A 22014-nucleotide genomic window follows, 5' to 3' on the forward strand; every position below is an offset into this window, starting at 1 on the left:
AAGGAGTGCTGTTGGTGATTCAAAGGGAGCTAAATGTACCAGAACAACAGTTCGTGCAAGATATCAGCACGAGGTATAATTCCACCTTTTATTTGGTAGCGTGTCTGTTGGAACTGAAACTGTCTACGTTGCTCTGTTTCTGTATTTGGATGATCACAATACGCTTACTAATTTCACTGTCGCAAGTAAGGTTTGATGGGATAATGCGTTAAGCTTTTGAAGTCCTTTGAAGAAATAAGACAAATAAGTTGTGGTCCCTTCTGTACAGCCGAAGTAAAATCATATGTCTTACGGGAGTAAAGTCAAGCACCAGTACACCAGTCGGGAACGAGAGAACAAAAAGGGCTGTGAAGAAGACGTCAGCCAATTGCATGCTGATCGACCCCTCTCCAGGACGACAACGCGACAGCAGCGGACTCTATGCGAAGAGAACTTAAGATCCGCGTTCGACTGGTCGCGACCCAGTTCTGCAGCAGCTTGAAGGGTAGCAACTACATAGAGCGTCAAAGCTCATTAATTTCCTCGTACATTCTATGTAACTCACTCTGGAATTGTTATACTGAAGAGATTTCTTATTTTGCACGTCGCCCTTTGCTTGCGACACATCTATGTATTTCTCAAAGTTAAGTATTATTATTTACTTTTCGTAATGAAATTCATTAATACGATTTGCTTGAATTCTTGTCTGGCGATACGAGAAAGCAGGTTTCCTAGACACCCCTTATTCGACGACTAGGTAAGATTCAACAATATTTTCGTCATTTAAGTATTTAGATAAGGACGAGACTGCGCAAAGAATCCTGATTACACATGACAGCCTCTTTGGAAGTTGAATTATAATGTCGTTTCACCTCCTTAAATGAAGATCGAAATTACTTGATTGCAACCTCGCTAGACCCAAGATGCAAGAAGGACTGTTCGGTGATTTTTAAAGCTGAGAGAGTTCCACAGACGATGCTATTGGAATATTATGAATTATTTACTATCAGTAGCAATTCATTTCCAATGCCTGCTAAAAAAGTATAGGAGAGGAGCGTGAATCATCTGTGACTCAAGAAGCTCGCGACATGTTGTGGGACCGCTTTAACAAGCTGGCAAACGAAAATAACAGCCAGCCTGACTCTCAGGAATCAAAACGACTGAAAGCGAACTTGACTGTTATTTAAAGTCAGTACGAATCGGTCACAATCGCAAATTTTATATTTTGTGGTCAGATTATCTTTCAGCACCTTCCAGCAGTGTATATAGCGAAAACCTGTTTTAAAAGTGACGTTTTTCACGAAGACAATCGAAATCACGCATTATCTCCTAATTCAGAGTATTTGGGGTTCATTTACCACAATTTTTCTAGTTCACTACGATTACTAATTCATATTTTTTAAATTATCAATAAATGGTTTCGCATATCCGATTCATCTGTAATTAAAACACTGTGCAGGGATAAAAAGAAGACAGAACAGCTGAGAGTGGATCAGAGCAACAGGTTAAAGTAACTGACAGTGAGACGTGCTTCTGTCTGTCTCGTTTAAACACGCGCCCTAGTTACGCCTTGGGTTCTCGCCGGCGCTTTTCCGCGTGGCGGCGCCGTCTGTTCTCCTCGTCTCATGCCCCGCCCTCTAGGTCGATGGAGTGGGGTGACTGCGTCGTGAAGCGTGGCAGTACGCCATCGACTCCGGAAGTGCTTGTTTGCCTGACTTGCGGTGGTTTGTGTGGTGCCGCCCGGCTCATTCCACCGTGAGGTTCTACGGCATAGCGTGTCTGACTTGGAGAAGCCGTTAGCTCCGATTATGCTTGTTCTCGTTGGAAGAGAATTGAAATAAGGAGCTGTGGTGTTGCTGTTCCGGAGAATAGTGGGAGTCGCCGAGGACGGTTGCTCCGGGAATGTTTTGAGCACTGAGGGCGGCAGGTTTTCCTCCGGGACTGAAGTTGACTTGCTATTGCCTTGTGTTAGGGTGGTGTTTGCGACTTCCTTTATGTTGCTGCCGCCGACATTGTGTGTTTTCCGTCCACCGGTTTAGCTCGCCGGTTCAGAACCTATGAAGGAAAACGTTGAATGTTAGTTGCGTACTGCGTTTGCGGAGTTGGACTTAGAGTGTGTAGGTTGTTCTTGTACTGCTGGGCTGGTTCCTCGGTTAGGCGTCGACGTGAGAGTGAACTGCGTGGTTAAAATTTGCAGTAGGCACTCCGGGCATGGTCGATGCTGTACAACCAGGATAGTAGAACATGTTGAGTCAAAGGCTGTGAATGTGAACTGTTGCTCTATCATGTCACACTAGGAGACTGTCTAATTAGGTATTGATGTATTGGTGGCTATCTATTGATTCTTGTGACCAATTTGGTAGTCAATTCCAAGCCTACGTGTTCTATATATGTGAGAGAAAGAAAAGAAATTTGTGAAGTACGTGGCTGTGCACACCTTAAAGGTTGTTGGTGCATGTGTTTATCTTAGATTGTTTTAATACCGTATGTTATTATCAGCCCCCTTTTAGACTGAAAATTTTACGGGATTAGAGAATTTTATTTGTATGTTTGCCTGTACGAACAGTGTCGCTTGAGCTGGTGGCTTTTACGCCAGTTTGTAAAATGTGGCAGCTTTAGGCTGCGGTCTAATGATTTGTAATTGAAGGGCATCAGTTAATTTCTCTTTGGGGCTCGCCTTGTATTTTTCCTGTTTCGTACTACCTGCAGATTGTAAATCATGATATTGGGCACGATGACTCATTGGTAGCCTTCCAGCTGCTTGTATTTTATACTCAGCAACTGTGGTTAAACTTTTGTAACTTTGCTGGCCATGTTGGTGTGCGATTGTTTGCATTTTTAAATTTAGATTTTATGCACGTTTACCTTTTAGAAGTATATGCATGTATTGTTGTCCCTAGGATTTAAGCTGGATAGTATCATTTGATTTATTTAAGGTTGCTAAGTTTTAGGAAATTGCTTCGCTGTATGATAGTTCTTAATGGTTAATGTGGATTCTAAATGTACTGTGGCCCTTAAGGCTCGATTACTGATAAATTTGTTGATTTGCCTTCTATTTTTGAGAAATCGTCTAACCTTAATCATTGGCCAGCCCTCCAGGCTGAGCTGTTTATTAAGTACCTTGATGAATTGGCCCTTCAGGCCCCCCTTTTGGAAGCTCTACAGCCCTTAAGGCTTTGAAATACAGTTTTAATACTTAACCTCCCTTGTTAGTGTACTGGGGCCCTTAAGGCCGGCTTACTGATAAATTCCTGGCCATTACTTACTTATTGCAGAATTTGTTTGACTAATTTCATTTATTACCTGGCCCTTAAGGTCGAGTTGTTAATAAGCACTTGTTATTTTCCAGTTGATATCTTTAAGATTTTCTTATCTTGTAAATTTGGCCCTTCAGGCCCCTTACGTGGAAGTTGCACAGCCCTTCAGGCTGAACATGTTATATGTATTCTTGCTAAATTAGCCCTTCAGGCTTTCTTTATGATTGCAGCCCTTAAGGCATACGCAGTACTATGTTGCGTGGTACAATGTTAAATTGTTGATGAGCTAGTTTCTTAAGGTTTGGTTCTCCCTATATTAATTATCTTGGCAGATTGTATATTGTATTTTAGCTAGTTTTAATAAATGCATTAGAAGTAAGGTGTTGTGTTAATTCTACCAGCACTTGGCCCTGCTTCCTCGCCCGATACTAGTGGCTCCTTACTTCCTTGATTGTTAGAATTTTTGCCCGTTAGCCACTATTATCGCTTTCAAACAGCGATTACGAATATATTGTTGAAACAGAGAAGCAGAAGAAGGTTTCAATAGTATCGTACTGGAAGAGCGCGGCACATTCACCGCCCACCAGACTGACCGTGGTGCTTCCGTTGATGAAGCTGGTCTCGCAGCCGGCGTGGCAGGCCGAGTAGAACGTGGCGCCGCCGCCCTCTGCACACACCGGCGCGTACTTCACGTGCGGACCGCAACCGCAGTCCGCGTTGCACTCCAACGTCATGTTCCACCTGCCGCCAGATACACAGTGTGGGCGTTACAACAGTGAAACAGCACTGACACAAAATTATGTCTCTTAAATCAAAAGATGCAAGAAAATACATTAAATTAACGTACTGGTCGTTAAAATTGTTACACCAAGAAGAAATGCAGATGATAAACGGGTATTCATCAGACAAATATATTCTACCAGAACTGACATGTGATTATATTTTCACGCAATTTGGGTGCATAGATCCCGAGAAATCACTACCCAGAACAACCACCTCTGGCCATAATAATGGCCTTGAGACGCCTGGGCATTGAGTCCAATAGAGCTTGAATGGCGTGTACAGGTACAGCTGCCCATGCAGCTTCAACACCATACCACAGTTCATCAAGAGTGACTGGCGTATTGTGACGAGCCAGTTGCTCAGCCAGCATTGAACAGACGTTTTAATTGGTGAGAGATTTGGAGAAAGTGCTGGCCAGGTGGTCAGTCGAACATTTTCTGTATCCAGAAAGGCCCGTACGGGACCTGCAACATGCGGACGTGCATTATCCTGATGAAACGTAGGGTTTCGCAGGGATCGAATAAAGGGCAGAGCCACGGGTCGTAACACATATGAAATGTAACGTTCAACTGTTCACAGTGCCGTCAATGCGAACAAGAGGTGACCGAGACGTGTAACCAATGGCACCGTATACCATGACGCCGGGTGATACGCCAGTGTGACGGTGACGAATACATGCTTCCAATGTGCGTTCGCCGCGATGTCGCCAAACACGGATGCGACCATCATGATGCTGTAAACAGAACCTGGATTCATCCAAAAACATGACGTTTTGCCATTCGTGCACCCACGTTTGTCGTTGAGTACACCATCGCAGGCGCTCCTGTCTGTGACACAGCGTCAAGCGTAACCGGAACCATGGTCTCCGAGCTAATAGTCCATGCTGCTGCAAACGTCGTCGAACTGTTCGTGCAGATGGTTGTTGTCTTGCAAACGTCCCCATCTGTTGACTCAGGGATCGAGACGTGGCTGCACGATCAGTTACAGCCATGCGGATAAGACGCCTGTCATCTCGACTACTAGTGATACGAGGTCTTTGGGATCCAGCACGGCGTTCCGTATTAATCTCCTGAACCCACCGATTCCATATTCTGCTAACATTCATTGGATCTCGACCAACGCGAGCAGCAATGTCGCGATACGATAAACCGCAATCGCGATAGGCTAATCCGAACTTTATCAAAGTCGGAAACGTGATAGTACGCATTTCTCCTCCTTACACGAGGCATCACAACAACGTTTCACCAGGCAAAGCCGGTCAACTGCTGTTTGTGTATGAGAAATCGGTTAGAAACTTTCCTCATGTCAGCACGTTGTAGGTGTCGCCACCGGCTCCAACCTCTTTTGTTAATGCTCTGGAAAGCTAATCATTTGAACATCACAGCATCTTCTTCCTGTCGGTGAAATTTCGCGTCTGTAGTACGTCATCTTCGTGGTGTAGCAATCTTAATGACTAGCAGTGTATAAATAACAGGCAGTTATCTTCTGAAGCCTGGTTTGCTGTTTTTCTCCACCCATGCAATGCAGTGAAATGTGTTAGTTTCACACTGAACGTTGGTAGCATAAGCCAGCATCAGTATTGATTATCTTTCGCGTATTCTCAAACGCAGACACTCTACATAAGACATGCACTGGGGTTACGAAAGTCACGAGATACCTCTTGATATCGTGTAGGACCACCCGGCCTGACACGGACTCAACAAGTCATTGGAAGTCCACTAGCGAAATATCACCCCATGCTGTATCAATAACTGTCCATAGCTGCGAAGGTGTTGCCGGTGTAGAATGTTGTGCAACGAACAGACCAGTCGATCATGTCCCATAGACTTTCGACGGAATTCATGTCACGTGATATGGGTGGCCAAATCGATGTGTCCAGAATGCTCTTCAAACCAACTGCGAACAATGTGGTCCGGTGATATGACATCGTTGTTTGGGAATTTGAAGTCCATGAATGGCTGCAAATGGTCCCCAAGTAGCCTAACACAGATATTTTCAGTTAATGATCAATTCAGATAGGCCAGAGGATCCAGTCCATTCTATGTAAACACAGACCATACCATTCTGAAGCCACCACCACCTTGCACAGTGCTTCGTTGGCAACTTTGGTCCATGGCTTTGTGGAGTCTGCACCACACTCGAAACCTGCCGTCAGCTCTTACTATCTAAAAGTCGGACTCATTTGACCACGCCACGGTTTTCCAGTCGTCTAGGGCCCAACCGATGTTGTCACAAGCCCATGAGAAGAGCTGCAGACGGTGTCGTGCTGTTAGCGAGAGGACTCGTCTGCTGCTACGGTCCGTTAACGGCAAACTTCGCCGCACTGTCCTTACCAGAAACGTTCGTCTAGGCACCACATTGATTTCTGCTATTGTTTCACGCAGGGTTGTTTGTCTGTTAGCACTGACAATTCTACGCAAACGCCGCGGCTCTCGGTCGTTAAGTGAAAACCGTTTGCCACTTCGTTGTCCGTGGTAAGAGCTAATGCCTGAAATTTGGTATTCTCGACACACTCTTGGTACTGTGGGCCTCGGAATACTGAATTCCCTACAATTTCCTCATGGGTCTAGTAGCAACTACCATTTCGCGTCCAACGTTTGTTAATTCCTGTTGTGTGGCCATAATCACATTGGAAAACTTTTCACATGAACCACCTGAGTACAAAAGGTAGCTCATCCAATGCACTGTCCTTTTATACGTTGTGTCGCAATACTACCGCTGTCTATAAATGACAAATGTCTGTTCGATGATTTTTGTCACCTCGGTGTATTCTGTATCGAACGGTCGAACTCTGAAAGCAGTCGACCGCTGTGACCGAGCGGTTCTAGTCGCTTCAGTCCGGAACCGCGCTGCTGCTACGGTCGCAGGTTCGAATCCTGCCTCGGCCACGGATATGTGTGTGTTGTCCTTAAGTTAGTTAGCTTTAAGTAGTTCTAAGTCTGCGGGACTGATGACCTCAGATGTTAAGTCCCATAGTGCTTAGAGCCATTTGAACCATATGAACTCTGAAAGCATGTCTTTGACAAGATTAGTAGGATGCCTCAGGGAAATATTTTGGGGTGCTGGTTACGGCGGGCCGATCAGGAGCGAACGCATCACGTAATCTCGTGGGAACATTCGGTTTGAATGCTCGAAGGGATTAAGAATTGGACGCTGCTGATCGGAATCGGCTGGTATGGTAGAACGCTGTTATGGCTGACTAAGTTTTAAGTGGAGCTGAAGGCAGAGTCTGTTGTTCATTAGCAGATCTTATGCTATAAACGTGTCTGCCTATTTTCTATTTCTTATTGCAAGGCTTAGTCTATTGGGTTTACAGCATTTACAGAACTTTACCAAGTGCAAACTGGACGGTGATTATATGCTGAGTTGGGTAGCTTTCAAGGCACACTACAGAATACGGTGTATATTAATCCAACCAAATATCAGGGTACTTGAATTCATCACATTGCCATTTAGCAAGCTTCTTTCAGCGCTTTCTGATCTTTGACGAACACTTTTCGCATAAATATTTCACGTATAGTGATTTATTGTATCTCTTGTTTCATGCAAATACATTGTGTTTCATGGTGCCAATAATTATGCTTTGAATGTAAATGCATATTTCCTTATTCGATTATTCTAATTCAGATAGTCGTCATCCCTTGCCGTTATTTTAAAATTTTGGTTATTTACGGCCGAGCTGCACTTCGCAGTGTGGATCGAACTCGCAGATGAAAAAAAAGTGCAACACCAAAAAATAATTTATACAGAGTAATGAAATTTTGGGAACACATTTCTCTAGGTAACATATTTAAGTGGTTAAAATTTCAAGATTACGGCTATGCAAGCGCGAGATAGGCCATTGCAAATGTAAAATGTTGGTCGATTAATCACTGGTATAACCGCCCAGGATATTGAATGCAAGCATGCAGACATGCATGAATTGTGTTGTACAGGTACCGGATGCCAGTTTGTATGGAGTTCCATGCTCGTTGCATTTGGTCGGTCGATACAGGGACGGTTGTTTGTGGATGACGCTGGAGTTGTCGTCCAATGATGTCCCATATGTGCCCGATTGGAGGCAGATATGGTGATCAAGCACGCCAAGACAATTCTGTACAGCATGTCGGGTAACAACAGCGGTATGTTGGCAAGTATTATCCTGCAGGATAGCACCCCATGGAATGCTGTCCATGGTTGGCAGCACAACAGGTCGAATCACCAGACTGACGAACAAATTGGAAGTATTGGTGTGTAGCCTAACCATGAGGGTGCTCCTGCTTCCACACAAAATCGCATCCCAAAGCACAACTCCAGGTGTAGGTCCAGTGTGTCAGGTTGGTTGCAGGCCCTTCACTGGACTCCTCCTAACCAACATACAGCCATCACCAGCACGCAGCAGAAGCAGCTTTCATCAGAAAACACAACATCCCTGTACCCTTCACCCTAATGAGCTCTCGCTTGACACTCCTAAAGCCGAAAATGGCAGTAGGTTGGGGTCAGTGGAATGCACGCTACAGGGAATCTGGTTGGGAGCTGTCCTTGAAGTACCGGATTTGTTGTGTCACTGTGGTGCCAACTGCTGCTCTATTTGGTGTAGCAAATGCAGTATGATGCACCAGAATCATCACACCGAAGACGGTGGTCCTCCCTCTCGGTAGTGTCACATGGCCTTCTGGAGCAAGGTCTTCTTGCTGACCATACACTCTACCGACCACCGCTGCCAGCAGAACTGTATAGTGGCTACGATCCTGCCAAGGCTGTCTGCAGTATCGCAGATGGAACACCCAGCTTCACATAGCTCTAATACACGACCTCTTTCAAAGTCAGTGAGGTGTTAATAATGGTGTCACTTTCGCCTTGAAGGCATTCACGATCAACAAACCTACCACGCCCAATCTCAAGGTAACTAACACAAACCTGATTTGCATCCTCATAGTAGCGCTATTAGCGGCACTCTTACGCGACTGGTGTGAACTTGAATAGAGGTTATCTTTCAGACGTAGAAACACACCGACCAACTTTCGTTTATTTCGCACTACTCGTTGTTGGTGTTGCGATTTTTTCCATCAGTATATTTCACGTAATGCTCTTTCTGTCTTCAGCAGATATATCAATTAACCTGAACTATTATTGCTATTAACGTATATGTATATTTCTAAACAGCAGTTGGCGGTATGCCTCATTTCTTTTCTTCGTACGTTTTTACAGACCAGAAGGTAAGTCACAAGTTGGAGTTTCAGAGAAAGCTGGCATTTCATCAGTTCACACATGTATATGGAATGTGACTGCTTTGTGTCTTTGAATTCTTAGATTTCTAAACAGAGACGTTAGGCTTGCAAACTGGACCAAGCATGCGAACTGCATGTAGCTTGGCTACCGGATACTTTATTTACACGTCATTAACATTAGTTGGCATGCATAACACAACGTAGTAAACTCTTGTAATCAAGTAAGGTGTCTACTTAGGTCCATTGTTTTTACGTTACACTAAGTAAGCCACTCCTCTTCCTATAGCGTTATTATATGGTTTCAGGGGTCCAAACTTTGTGCAGAAGATAGCGTTTTATTCAGGGTACGTTTCAGAATATATTCTTGCATGTGATCCTAAGTTGTAAAGAAGACAGGATGCTTACAACGTTATTAACACAGATTCATGTGGAATGTTGTGTTGTTTTTGTGTTTAAGTACTGTATGGATAAGAGAGTAGAAGAAGAAGTTGTATGCCACAAAATAACCTATGCCTTTTGTAATGCAGCAAGTATTCTGTAAGATGCAAAACTACTTACTGCTAACAGTTGCTGTTTATTTTCCATTCCTATGTTGTTTACATTGTAAATAAGATTTTAACACAATATTTGCCTATTTGCCTGCACAGATCACCGTAGGGAGATGTATGTGCGAAGTAGATTTCCAAGCATGTAAAATATCCACTATGTCGTGTGCTGATCTGAAATCCAGATTTAAGGAAAGACGGCAGTGCTGTGTTAACAGGCCATTTATGCATACATCCAGCGTATAAATAAATAAAAAAATGAAAAAAGGTGTAGCACAGGATCACCTTCACCACAATGTAATGTCCGGGGAGCGCAAGAATATTAAACATGTAAATCAACGTTTTACAGTTAAATTTAATAGTAAAATAATTGTATAAACGGTAGGAGAACGGTGGTCTACGAAGCTTCCTAGTCATTTGAACAGCTTACAATGTTGGTCACCATAGATAACTTTCATATTGCATTTTGTAAAAGTCAATTTATCTCTAGAGCTGACAAAGTAAGACACAGTTTATCTTACTTTCAAACAATCATCATTTACTAACAAGCACTAGTTCGACATTTCATTTTTCTTAGTGTGTTGCCCTACAATTACGATCCATTGAAGAATGCTTGGCAGACTAGTTCACATAGTGAGGGTACTGATAGACGGGATACCGATCTGCAAGTATCCTCCATGTAAGTAAGGATAAACACTGTTGAGGAAAACAGAGATAGTACATAATTGAGGACGTAGGTTGGTGCTACTCTGAGATGAAGAGTTTGGCACAGGTGAGGCATTTGTGGCGGGTCACATCAAACTAGCCAGAAGATCGATGACTAAAAAAAAGTAATTCCGCTCAGGGACATCTGACATGGCGACACAGTAGTGGCATCGCATGCAGCTGAGGAGAGTTTGTTTGCGTTTTAACGCAGGTGGTTAGCGTATAGCCCTGACCTCTCAGCCAAATTCCAATGGTGTTATTATTCCTATCGATATAAACTTGCGAAATGCAGAGCTGCATCATGCCATAACTACACAAAGACGTAAATCCTTTAGTGACTGGCATGTTAAAAAGTTCCAATAAAAGCAAATTAAAGGACTCTTACAACTGAGAGTCTCTAGCTGTTAATATCTGAATCATAGGTCTCATTGATTAAATACTGCCAATACATTTTGAAAATTTATCGAGTGTGAAGTTTCGTCATTTACTTTCTGACGTAGATTATTCTTCTCACCCCCTCAGACCAAAAAGTTTCGGAACTGGACTAATGAAAAGTAGAGAACAGTTAAGGTGATAATTTTAACGCTTCTGGTGCTCTACTTGGTCTCCCCCACTTTAGCATAAAGCACACAATGTTCGTACAACCACGTGGAATTGTCTCAAAATCTTCCTTCCGGATGTTGTTCAACTCTCATGTCACACTGGTTTGAATGTCGGTTATGTCGTCAAAGCGTTGACCATTCATGTGAATTGCTGCCCTTTATTGTTTTGTGATGGTACCAAATCTCGTGACCCATGATGATTTTTTTTTTCAGATAAAAATTGTCTGCGATTTGCATTTCATTCAAGTCGCAGCAGGCACCCACCCGCCGTTATTTTTGTTCTGGAGTCCAGGCTCGCGGGGCAAACTTTGCATACACTTTCGTATTCTTCAAAACATTCTAAAGAATGTGTTGAACAATGATTTAGAAACGTTGCTCCATAGCGATTTTAAACACAACAATATCAACACACTACGGTCGTACGTCCACGACTAAACACTGCCTCCTCACAATTAACTGGGCTAGTCCACATCTGTTCTTTACAGTTGTTGGTGCAAACTGCCATCGTAGTTACTGCGCTGACGTCACTTGTATACCAAGAATAAAAACGGTCACGGAATGGACGATGTAAGCAGTTGGCAGAATATCAAAGGCAGAACAAAACTGCGGTTTATTGAAAGGTAGGCACCTCAGTACTAAGATTTTTAACAATCGATTGTTTTTTCATTCAGTCAAGTTATTCAGTCGAATGATACCAGTCTCTGCGGCCATATCAGCTGCACGAATGTTTTCACCCATACATCAGGTTTAAGTGGTTTCACTCATTGCGGGACAACCGACTGAAACAAGTTTCCGTCCGTTGCAGCCGTACTATGAATGCTTTCACTTGCGTCCGGTTTGAGTGATTTTATATACACAGTTTTCCAGCCTTTTCGGTTATACATGAATCATAAATAGGATTGGCAATTTTTTTACAGACAAATAAAGTATCTTATTTCAAGCAGACGTGAATAAAACGTATATTCCTCCAAATAAAGTATTTTAAAAATGTTTATTTACTTACTCATTTTTGTACCTGTGGCATTAAATATCAATTTTTACTTAGTTTTAAAAGTTTATTGTCTGATGCTCCACTGTAAATTTATATTTTTAACACGTTTTATGAGGTCTGTTTCTTGTCTGTTAGTTCGGTACAAATTTTGCAATGGATTTTAAACTAACTTCCCGTTAACCTAGGCACTTTGCTAAACATTTAAAATTTCAACTTGGCACAGACCTGGATGACAGTGCAATATTAACTCGCCTTCTTTTCTGATGTGCAGTGGAGAATAGTTGATGTACCACTGCTAGTTCCCTTCTCCCTGTTCCAGCTGCAATGTTCCACATTTAATGATGATTGTTGCTAAGCTTCCGTGTGAGCTCGATCCTCCCTAATTTTTACATTCGCCAACTCTTCACGAAGTATACGTAGCAGGGAGCAATATATTGGTTGAATCAGTTGAAGAAAAACTGAAATAACGCTGAAATTTACCGCATTTCTCTGTTTTTATCTCATGAGAATGTTTGAAATAAACTGAAAAATTTCACATTAAAGATTAAAAAGCAGAATATAACCATTTAAACATAAAACTTTTTAGCATTACACGTTTTTAAAATGGTCATGAGTATAAGAAACAATCTCTGCTACCCCCTTACGGCTACTAATGCCATACAGATAGTCCTGAAAAATTGTGCTGGGAAAACCTGGGGCTCATGAAGAGAGTAATTGTCGTTGATAAAAATCGCAGAACAGTTCCTATCATTGTAAGTTGGCTAAAATTGCTAGTGACTTAGGTGCACTATTAATGCGTCATTTACCTCTTGAACGCGTCCCACGTTTTTCGTTTTAAGTTTTACGAGTATTGTCATAGCTATTAAAAATTTACAAGCACAAACGTTCAGATCTATCTCTATAGCGATAGGAATCTATATGGGGCTAGTAGAAATTATGTAATGCATTTTAATCTGCTTCCAAAACGTGTGACATCAAAATGCTTCTACTTAAATAATTATCTTTAATTTAAATTTATTGAAGCTCTGTCTCTCTCTTCCCGCCGGTTAGCACCCAACATCGATAACTGTTTTTCGGTAAATGCTGAGGTGACTATAAGATACAATTTTTCTTTTCAATTGGGACTGTGTCAGTTGAATTCTAAGTATATACTGCCACTTGTGAGATGTATGTTTTCGCGGAAAACATTTGTTCTCATTCGTCAATTTACTTTGAATTTCTTTGCTTGATATAGTTTTGTAATACGAATCATCCTTGCAGATTTGTATATGGCACTGAATTTGTCTTGAGGGTCACGTCTTGCTCAGTCATACGATTTCCCCCATTCATATACACTAAGCTGATCCATATATGCATATATTTATGTAAGAGTTAAGATGGTTTTGTTTTCATCACGCTTTCGGTACATCAGAATCACTTTCAGTATTATCTGCTTCCAGTTAAGCGGTACAGATGAACAAAAAGATTTATATATTTCAAACTTTGCAGCTTCTTACAACGATCGAAACACAACCATCTTGATGATACTACACAAGGTTAACTCTAAAGGTAACCTTATTCGTGTTGAAATGAGCCTGCATAACAGTGTTAATATGGAGATATTTCGTGTAAATAAGGTTGAAATAGTTAAACAGCTCAGCATTCGCCTACATGACTGTGGAGAAACCACGTAAAAACTGCTGGTTGACAAAAGTCATCTGAAGCGATGGGGAATCGAACCGAGACGGCACTTGCCTTCACAATTCTGGCACAAATCGGGCAGACACACTTTTAATATAACGGGCATACACACTTTTAATGTAATATCTTAAAACTGCTCAGTTGAATTACATCATATCATCTTGTACCCACGATCAAATAAACCGCGAGCTTGCTCGCTCATCGTTACTACACTACTGGCCATTAAAATAGCTGCACCAAGAAGAAATGCAGATGATAAACGGGTATTCATTGGACAAATATATTATAATAGATCTATACATACATTTTCACGCAATTTGGGTGCATAGATCCTGAGAAATCAGTACCCAGGACAACGACCTCTGGCCGTAATAACGGCCTTGATAAGCCTGGGCATTGAGCTTGGATGGTGTGTACAGGTACAGCTGCCCATGCAGCTTCAACTCGATACCACAGTTCATCAAGAGTAGTGACTGGCGTATTGTGACGAGCCAGTTGCTCGGTCACTATTGCCCAGACGTTTTCAGTTGATTAGAGATCTGCAGAATGTGCTGGCCAGGGCAGAAGTCGAACATTTTCTGTATCCAGAAAGGCCCATACAGGACCTGCAACATGCGGACGTGCATAATCCTGTTGAAATGTAGGGTTTCGCAGGGATCGAATGAAGGGAAGAGCACGGGTCGTAACACATCTGAAATGTAACGTTCACTGTTCAAAGTGCCGTCAATGCGAACAAGAGGTGACCGAGACGTGTAACCAATGGCACCCCATACCATCACGCTGGGTGATACGCCAGTATGTCGATGACGAATACACGCTTACAATGTGCGTTCACCGCGGTGTCGCCAAACACGTATGCGAACATCATGATGCTGTAAACAGAACCTGGATTCATCCGAAAACATGACGTTTTGCCATTCGTGCACCCAGGTTCGTCGTTGAGTACACCATCGCAGGCGCTCCTGTTTGTGATTCAGCATCAAGGGTAACCGCAGCCATGGTCTCCGAGCTGATGTCCGTGCTACTGCAAACGTCATCGAACTGTTCGTGCAGATGGTTGTTGTCTTGCAAACGTCCCCATCTGTTGACTCAGGGATCGAGACGTGGCTGCACGATCTGTTACAGCCACGCGGGTAAGATGCCTGTCTTCTCAACTGCTAGTGATACGAGGCCGTTGGAGTCCAGCACGGCGTTCCATAATGCCCTCCTGAACCCACAGATTCCATATTCTGCCAACAGTCATTGGATCTCGCCCAAAGCGAGCAGCAATGTCGCGATAGGATAAACCGCAATCGCGATAGGCTACAATCCAACCTTTATCAAAGTCGGAAACGTGATGGTAGCACGTCATCTTCGAGGTGTAGCAATTTTAATGGCCAGTAGTGTATGAACACAAATATATTTCGCTTTATTAGCTCGGGGGAAAGATATAATTTTGCAACATTAGGTTTCCCTGGATTGACCCTAGTTTTGAGAGTGACCAGAGGTGTAATGGAGGAGTTTTTATGCAACTGTCGCTGTGAACCGGGACTTTTTTCGTGTCTGGGGAAATTCAATTGATTGGAAATAAATACATTGTAACAAACCTCAGTCAAAAATCATTAAATGAGGACCGCGCCGTAGGTCTATTAAAAATTCAGAGGCATGCACGTTTAAACGCTGTCCTATGGAAATAGAGGATGTTACAGGACGATCTTTAGAAGCGACTTTTCATGTTTTCCTGACCGATCCACTGTAAATACGCTTCTCAGGTTTGCCGCCGGAACATATTGCGTAAATCCCACTATATTTCACCGATGCAACAGCTCGACATCTTTAAGTGCTTGTAGTTTCTGCTGTATCTGCTGCAAGACGCGATTGACGATAATCGAGTGGCGGCGTCGAAATTTATCTGTCCAGGAGCAGGCAATACGCGCGTGTGGGAAGACGCTCGCAGTTGGAGGAAAGCGGCCCTCCTGTTGCCCCTGCTGGGAACCGCAGAACGGCCTTCTACTACTGTATTTTTGGCAATGACTATGCTGCCGGGCGCTCCTGTGGTTAAAATCTGAATTAAACCTTAGCAGTGCGTTGCGTCGAATTATGAATCGGAAGTTCTTGTTTTCCCTGTTTTGATTTAATGACAGCCAGTGCTGGATTTCAGGTGGCGCTGATCTGAAAACGTGCATCCCTGCTGTTAAAAGTGTCCGCCGTACGAATATGTATGGTCTCCTCAATAACAGAGCGCCAGAAAGATGAAGCTGGGGATCAAACTTCGATGTTTACATAAAACATGCGGTGCCCCGTGTCTAGGCAATGCTCCATTACCGCTAATTTATTAGGTTGCCCAAGGCATGTCGACATCGGCATCCCAGCGATTTGGGGAATTGTGTGAACAAATCCTCAGTGAATGAGTGGATGCGACATCCTTGCACAACGTTGTGGACTCACTTCAGGAGGTATCAAGTCCACAGACGGAATTACCCGGTACTAAATTATGTTCGTAATGATTTGTGTAGCAGTGTTTCATTTTCTGTGCTGTGTGCATATCACAGGCACCATTTATTTTCGGGCAAGTAAACCGAGAACTTTTTGTTGTGACTTGGCGAGACAGCCAAGCCACTACGAAGTAGCCGAAAGGCACGCGTTTAAGCTCACGCAGGCTGGCGTGAGGTCTGGAACAGGTCAAGTAATGGAGACTAGCAAATAAAGTACGTAGCTGCTGGAATACTTAACTTTAATCCATAATTGGTGAACATCGGTCTGACGGTACATGCATCACAAGATAAATAGCAAATGATAATGGCGCCTTGCTAGGTCGTAGCAAATGACGTAGCTGAAGGCTATGCTAACTATCGTCTCGGCAAATGAGAGCGTAATTTGTCAGTGAACCATCGCTAGCAAAGTCGGCTGTACAACTGGGGCGAGTGCTAGGAAGTCTCTCTAGACCTGCCGTGTGGCGGCGCTCGGTCTGCAATCACTGACAGTGGCGACACGCGGGTCCGACGTATACTACCGGACCGCGGCCGATTTAAAGGCTACCACCTAGCAAGTGTGGTGTCTGGCGGTGACACCACACTTTTTATGCAAGGACACCGTCGCGAAAGACTTCGTAGTCACCATTTATTTTCCTTTTCCAAGTTACATTTAAGATGAGTAAGTCACTGTCTTGAGTAGTGATGCAGATCGCTCCAGCGATGAGAAGCCAGGCAGTTGCCATGGCCAATATCGCTGTGGGAACACTGGTGATGAAGGGAGTCGAACGAAGCGTGATGGCATACCTGTTATTCTTATAACAATTGTAGATACCATGGACCATCCGATTTTATGGTGCGAAACGACTACTTTTTCTGTTTCAAATACTGATTAGTACACTCCACTTTTAACGAAATAAACTCTAGGGGCAGTTTAAGGGTTATTAAAACATCTATACCTTTATTACATTATGCAGCAAACTAATTGTAATAAGAAATACATGGTGGTGGCAATACTACAGACGAAGTACGAATCTTTCCAGTGTACGAAATTTGCTAGTGACTCCTGTTGCACGTCAAGTAAGTCAGTCAGTATTAGGATATACTGCTGATCTGAACTACGTGTCAGCCTTGCTATCGATTTTCAATATTTTATGATATTAGGTTATCAAATTGAGTAATTGCGACCTATTTTAAGGTATTTATCAATAAACGCGATGTAACGCTATTCCAGAATATTATTTAGTTTTGCTACCTACATATCCGCGGTGTTGGGGTAGCGTCTTTCAGCTATAATGAAAACGACTTCAGTGCCGGTGTCGAAACCCCATCACTACTTGCATTTTGAATAATAAACAGCGTTGTCGGCCGAAGATTTCTAGCATGAGAAATCGTCTTCATTCTGTTAACGTCCTTGTCAAAGAGGGCGGAGGAGCGTACAGATGTTCAGGGCACTCTATTGCCTTTGGGGTGGGAAACTACCCCTAAAGGCAGAAGAATCAGCAATGATCAGCGGCATGAGGATGCAGAAGGCAATGGAAAACACTGCATTAAAGACAGATAATGAGTAACCACAGGACACGTGGCCTTCTCTATTGGTAAAACATTTTGGAATAATCTACTATTCGGATCTCCGGAAGTGGACTGCCAAGAGGGAGGTGCCCACGAGAAAAAGACTGAAGAACGTTGACGAGTCGGTGCGTGGGATGTCAGAAGCTTTAACGTAGTCGGAAAGCTAGAAAAATCTGAAAAGAGAAATGCAGAAGCTAAATCTACACTAAAGAGCCAAAAAAACTGGTACACCTGCCTAATATTGTGTAGTGCCTCCGAGAGCACGCAGAAGTGCCGTAACACGACGTGGCATGGACTCGATTAATGTCTGAAGTAGTGTTAGAGGGAACTGACACCATGAGCCCTGCAGGTCTGCCCATAAACCCCTTAAGAGTACGAGGGGGTGCAGATCGCTTCTGAACAGCACGTTGCAAGTCATGAGAGATATTCTCAATAATGTTCATACCTGGGAGCCTGGTGGCCAGCGGAAGTACTTAAACTCAGAATAGTGCTCCTGGAACCACTCTGTAGCATTCTGGACTTATGCGGTGTCGCACTGTCCTGCTGGAACTGCCCACGTCCGTCGGAATGCACAAAGGACATCAATGATGCAGGTGATCAACCAGGATTATTACATACGCTTCACCTGTCAGAGTCGTATCTAGACTTATCAGGGGTCCCATATCACTCCAACTGCACGGGCCCCACACTATTACAGATCCTCCACCAGTTTGAACAGTTCCCTGCTGACATGCAGGGTCCATGAATTCATGAGGTTGTCTCCACACCCGTACACGTCCATCAGCTCGATGCAATTTGAAACGAGACTTGTCAGATCAGGCAACGTGTTTCCAGTTCAATAATGTTCAAATGTGTTTGAAATGTTATGGGACTTAACTGCTAAGGTCATCAGTCCGTAAGCTTACACACCACTTAACCTAAATTAACCTAAGGACAAACACACACGCCCATGCCCGAGGGAGGACTCGAACCTCCGCCGGCACAGTCCATGACTGCAGCGCCTTAGATCGGTGTTTCCAGTCATCAACAGTCTAATGCCGGTGTTGAAGGGCCCAGGTGGGGCGTAAAGCTTTATGTCGTGAAGTCATTAAGGGTAAACTAGAGGACATTTGGCTCCGAAAGCCCATATCTGTGACGTTTCGTTGAACGGTTCGCACGCTGACACTTGTTGATGGCCCAGCATTAAAGTCTGCAGCAATTTGCTGAAGGGTTGCACTTTTGTCACGTCGAGCGATTCTCTTCAATCGTCGTTGGTTCCGCTCTTGCAGGATCTTTTTCCGGCCGCAGCGATGTCGGAGATTTGATGTTTTACCGGATTCCTCGTATTCACAGTACAGTCGTGAAGCGGTCGCACGGGAAAATCCCCACTTCATCTCTACCTCGGAGATGCTGTGTCCTATTGCTCGTGCACCGACTGTAACACCATGTTCAAACTCACTTAAATCTTGATAAACTGCAATTGTAGCAACAGAAACCGATCTAACAACTGCGCCAGACACTTGTTGTCTTGTATAGGCGTTGCCGACCGCAGCGCCATATTATGGATGGTTACATACCTCTGTATTTGAATACGCTTGCCTACACCAGTTTCTTTCGCGATTCTGTGTCGATATAGTGGGGGTCAGTGAAGTGAAATGGAAAGAAGACACAGACATATGGTCACATGAGGATACGGTAATATCAACAGCAGCAGAAAATGGTATGACGGGAGTAGGATTTATTAGGAATAGGAAGGTAAGGCGGAGAGTTTGTTACTGTGAACAGTTCAGTGATAGGGTTGTTTTCATCAGAATCGACAATTAAGTGATAGGGTTTTTCTCATCAGAAACAGCAAACCAGTACCGCCATTGATAGTTCAGGTATACATGCCGACGTCGCAAGCTGAAGATGAAGAGATAGAAGAAGTATATGAGGGTAGTGAACGGATTATTCAGTACGTAAAGGGAGATGAAAATCTAATAGTCACGGTGAACTGGAACGGAGATGAAAATCTAATAGTCACGGTGGACTGGAACGCGGTTGTAGGGGAAAGAGTAGAAGAAAGGGTTACTGGAGAGGACAGGATTGGCACTAGGAATGACAGAGGAGAAACACTGAGTTCTGTAATAAATTTCAGTGAATATTCTGTTGAAGAATCACAAGAGGAAGAGATCTACTTGGAAAAGGCCGCGAGAAACGGGGAGATTTCAGTTAGATTATTTCATTGTCAGACACTGATACTGGATTGTAAGGCGTACCCAGGAACAGATTTAGACTCAGATCATAATATAGCAGTGATGAAGAGTAGGCTGAAGTTTAAGAGATTAGTCAGGAAGACTCAATACGCAAAGAAGTGGGATACGGAAGTACTAAGGAATGAAGAGATACGCTTGAAGTTATCTAAGGCTACAATACTGTAGCAGGCAATAGCTCAGTAGGCAGTACGGTTCAAGAAGAATGGACATCTCTAAAAAGGGCAAACACAGAAGTTGGAAAGGAAAACATAGCTACGAAGAGCATAACTGCGAAGACACCATGGGTAACAGAAGAAATACCCTAGTTGATCGATGAAAGAAGGAAATACAATAATGTTCAGGGAAATTCAGGAATACAGAATTACAAGTCGCTGAGGAATAAAATAAATAGAAACTGCGGGGAAGCTAAGACGAAATGGCTGCATGAAAAGTGTGAAGAAATCGAAAAAGAAATTATTATCGGAACGACTGACTGAGCATACAGGAAAGTCAAAACAACCTTCGCTGAAATTAAAGGCAAGGGTGGCAACATTAATAGTGTAACGGGAATTCCACTGTTAAATGCTGGGGGGGGGAGAGGGGATAGGTGGAAAGAGTACATTGAAGGCCTGTATGAGGGGGAAGATGTGTCTTATAAGATAAAAGAAGAAACAGGGGTCGATATGGAAGAGATAGGGTATCCAGTATTAGAGTCAGAATTTAAAATAGCTGTGGATGACTTAAGATGAAATAGGGCAGAAGGGATAGATAACATTCCATCAGAATTTTTAAAGTAATGGGAGGGTGGGGGGGGGGGGGGAAGAGGGAACAAAACGACTGTTCACGTTGTTGCGCAGAATGTATGTGTCTGGCGACATACCAACTGACTTACGGAAAAATATCATCCACAGAATTCCTAAGATAGTAAGAGCTAATAAATGCGATAATTATCGCACAATCAGCTTAACAGATCATGCATCCAAGTTACAAGAATGGAAAAGAAAATTGAGGACGTGTTAGATAACGATCAGTTGGCTTTAGGAAAGGTAAAGCCACCAGTGAGACAATTCTGACACTGCGGCTGACAATGGAAGAAAGACTGAAAACCAATCAGGACAGATTCATAGTATTTGTCCCTCTGGAGAAAGCGTTCGACGATTTCAAATGGTGTAAGATGTTCGAAATTCTGAGGAAATTTGTGGTAAGCTACAGGGAGCGACAACATGAACAAGAGCCAGGAGGGAATAAGAAGAGTAGAAGACCACGAACAAAGTGATCGGATTAAACAGGATGTAACATAAGGATGTAGTCTTTCTCCCCTATGGTTCAATATTTATGTGGGAGGAAGCAATGATGGAAATAAAAGAAAGGTTCAGGAATGGAATTAAAATTCAAGGTGAAAGTACATTCAAAGGTGGCTACACTGAGCCACAGCGCCAGAGATTGCGCCAAAGAGTTTTATTCCGCCGCCTCCACTGGCAGTGCATATTGAGAAGTAGCAGTAGGCAGTGTTTGTTGAGATGTGGTAGGGGAGAGTGCTATTGAGATGTAGCAGTGATGAGTCATTGTTGAGAAGTTCCCATGGACAGTGCTTGTTTAGAACTTGTAGTATTGTTTTGATGGGCTAGACACCAGATGTTGTTGGATTGGGGATGCTGTAATGATCAGAGTGTGCTTTTCGTCAATATATAAGAAGGTAAAAAAATTCCTTTTTTTTCATTATTTCAATGTCTTAAACAATAATGCCTGTTGGTCACAGGTTCAGTCAACAAAGCCTCTGGCTCGTGTTCTTGTATTAGACTGTATTTCTGGTTTCTATATGCAATTATAGTATTTCTGTTTATTTTAATTACTTGAGTATAAATGGTGTTTAAAATATCTGGTCTTATTGAGGAAGAACCATGCCAGATGTGTACGTTGAATCACACTTCCACACACAGAACAGCGACACTTGTGGCTTGTTGTTTTGTAGCTTTCATAGTTGCTGGGGACTTAATTAATTAATTGTGTCAACGGAAATTTCGTTT

The 22014-nt window shown here is 43.1% G+C and overlaps 1 protein-coding gene across 1 annotated transcript in view; it reads right to left on the reverse strand.

Annotated features, from left to right (window-relative positions):
- Positions 1–22014, reverse strand: part of LOC126455674 (solute carrier organic anion transporter family member 74D-like) — a 238356-nt gene that overhangs the window by 49515 nt on the left and 166827 nt on the right. Inside the window, exon 11 of the mRNA XM_050091445.1 lies at positions 3830–3977. Coding sequence (XP_049947402.1) covers positions 3830–3977 — 148 coding nt within the window. The remainder of the gene's footprint in view (positions 1–3829; positions 3978–22014) is intronic.

Source organism: Schistocerca serialis, chromosome 1, assembly GCF_023864345.2.
Source record: "Schistocerca serialis cubense isolate TAMUIC-IGC-003099 chromosome 1, iqSchSeri2.2, whole genome shotgun sequence".
In the NCBI taxonomy this organism is placed as follows: domain Eukaryota; kingdom Metazoa; phylum Arthropoda; class Insecta; order Orthoptera; family Acrididae; genus Schistocerca; species Schistocerca serialis.